We start from the raw sequence: 1,447 nt of genomic DNA, 5'->3' as shown, positions 1-1,447 counted from the left end.
TGAAGCCAGTTATGATAGCTTCTCTGCTTTCCAGTATGTCACTTTTTTTCATTTCTATATATATGCTTCTAAAAACATTCCTCTCTTTGATTATATACCTGGATAGTGTCTTAAATTACACTTCACAATCATAGTTATGGCCATAATATTGTGGTTTGAGGAGTCTACACAATAGTATGGTAACTATAATTTCAGCCCATTAGTGGCATTTTCCTGAAATTGCGATAAACACAACATAATTACAATTGCAATTTATTTAAAACAATGTTTATAGATATTGTATGAATGCTTATCAATTAAAATGCAGGTTTTTCGTCATCACAATGGCAATGGTGGGTGGGTACTTGGTCCTTTCTCTACCTTTCTCTGTAGTATCCATCATACGCCCTCATGCAACTGGACCAAGGCTTTTCCTCATCATTCTAGACACTGTAAGATCTCTAACTACTTATAAATTGGCCGAAGTTAAATGTAATTTAAACATCTTATTCACACAACTTCTTGTGACATGTGATAAGTTGTACATAGAACAATCAGGTGTTGAGACGTTATACTAATAACTTCATACAATACTATAAGTGGCAGCATAGTGCACGAGTTTCTCACTTAGTGGAGTCTGAGGAGGGTAGATGTATGCAGTCTTACTCTATAAATGGATAAGTTTTGTCCGGGATGATTATACAATACTACTAGTCTAGATTTGTTAACACAACTCTAAAGTGTATGAACAATCACATGACTGATTTTATTTAAAAAAATATGTTTGTTAATGAAACATGAATTGTAGGTGTTTCTTACTCTGGCCACTGCAAGTGCTGCTTCAGCAGCAGCCATAGTTTACTTGGCGCACAACGGGAATCAAGACTCAAACTGGCTAGCCATTTGCAACCAATTCGGAGACTTCTGTGCTCAGACCAGTGGTGCAGTGGTGTCATCCTTAGTTGCTGTTGTTATCTTTGTATTGTTGATTGTTATGTCTGCTTTGGCTCTTAAAAAGACTTAGAAAAATATGAAGCAATTATGCAGGGGCATAAGTTACCTGTATTGTTGTTGTTTTTGGTTGATTCTGTTTCCCAAGTCTTCCTTCCTCAGGTTTTGAGATTCATTTTCATTCCTGAAATGTTGATGTGCCAAAATGAGTATTTGCATTAATTTGGGCAGATGTATTGTGGAGTGTAACTTATGATGTATTGAGCCCATGTTTTAATTAAATTTTCAGTCCCTTTATTTTACATTTCCGGTATTTTGTGTTAGAAATAAATAGTTAGAAACACTTTCTTTTGGGTGAGATCCACTCCCGGAAAAGAGGGAATAATATCAAAAGCAAAAGGAAAAAAAATAGTAAATAATATGATGTGACACTTTCACTTCTTAAATATAATATTGTGATTCTTCCCTCTTTATAACCATGAACAAAATCAACAAGTTTCTTCTCAAGTACAAGTGG

General features: G+C 34.8%; 1 protein-coding gene across 1 annotated transcript; it reads left to right on the top strand.

Annotated features, from left to right (window-relative positions):
• Positions 1 to 6: 6 nt before the first annotated feature.
• LOC109341946 (casparian strip membrane protein 3) lies at positions 7 to 1,212 on the top strand. Its single transcript, XM_019579919.1, has 3 exons — positions 7 to 33; positions 308 to 431; positions 788 to 1,212. Exons 2-3 carry the CDS (start codon positions 324 to 326, stop codon positions 1,001 to 1,003), a joined length of 324 nt encoding a protein of 107 aa, XP_019435464.1. The 5' UTR covers positions 7 to 33; positions 308 to 323; the 3' UTR covers positions 1,004 to 1,212.
• Positions 1,213 to 1,447: the final 235 nt, after the last annotated feature.

This window comes from Lupinus angustifolius, unplaced genomic scaffold (genome assembly GCF_001865875.1).
Source record: "Lupinus angustifolius cultivar Tanjil unplaced genomic scaffold, LupAngTanjil_v1.0 Scaffold_1039, whole genome shotgun sequence".
NCBI classification, from domain to species: Eukaryota; Viridiplantae; Streptophyta; class Magnoliopsida; order Fabales; family Fabaceae; genus Lupinus; species Lupinus angustifolius.
This window is presented reverse-complemented; position numbering and strand designations above follow the sequence as displayed.

Bases quoted from the DNA above. Each gene is read 5' to 3' on its own strand.
- LOC109341946 (XM_019579919.1), top strand. From the start codon at position 324: ATGGCAATGGTGGGTGGGTACTTGGTCCTTTCTCTACCTTTCTCTGTA. The intron at 432-787 runs GTAAGATCTCTA...CATGAATTGTAG, and splicing joins TCCTCATCATTCTAGACACT to GTGTTTCTTACTCTGGCCAC.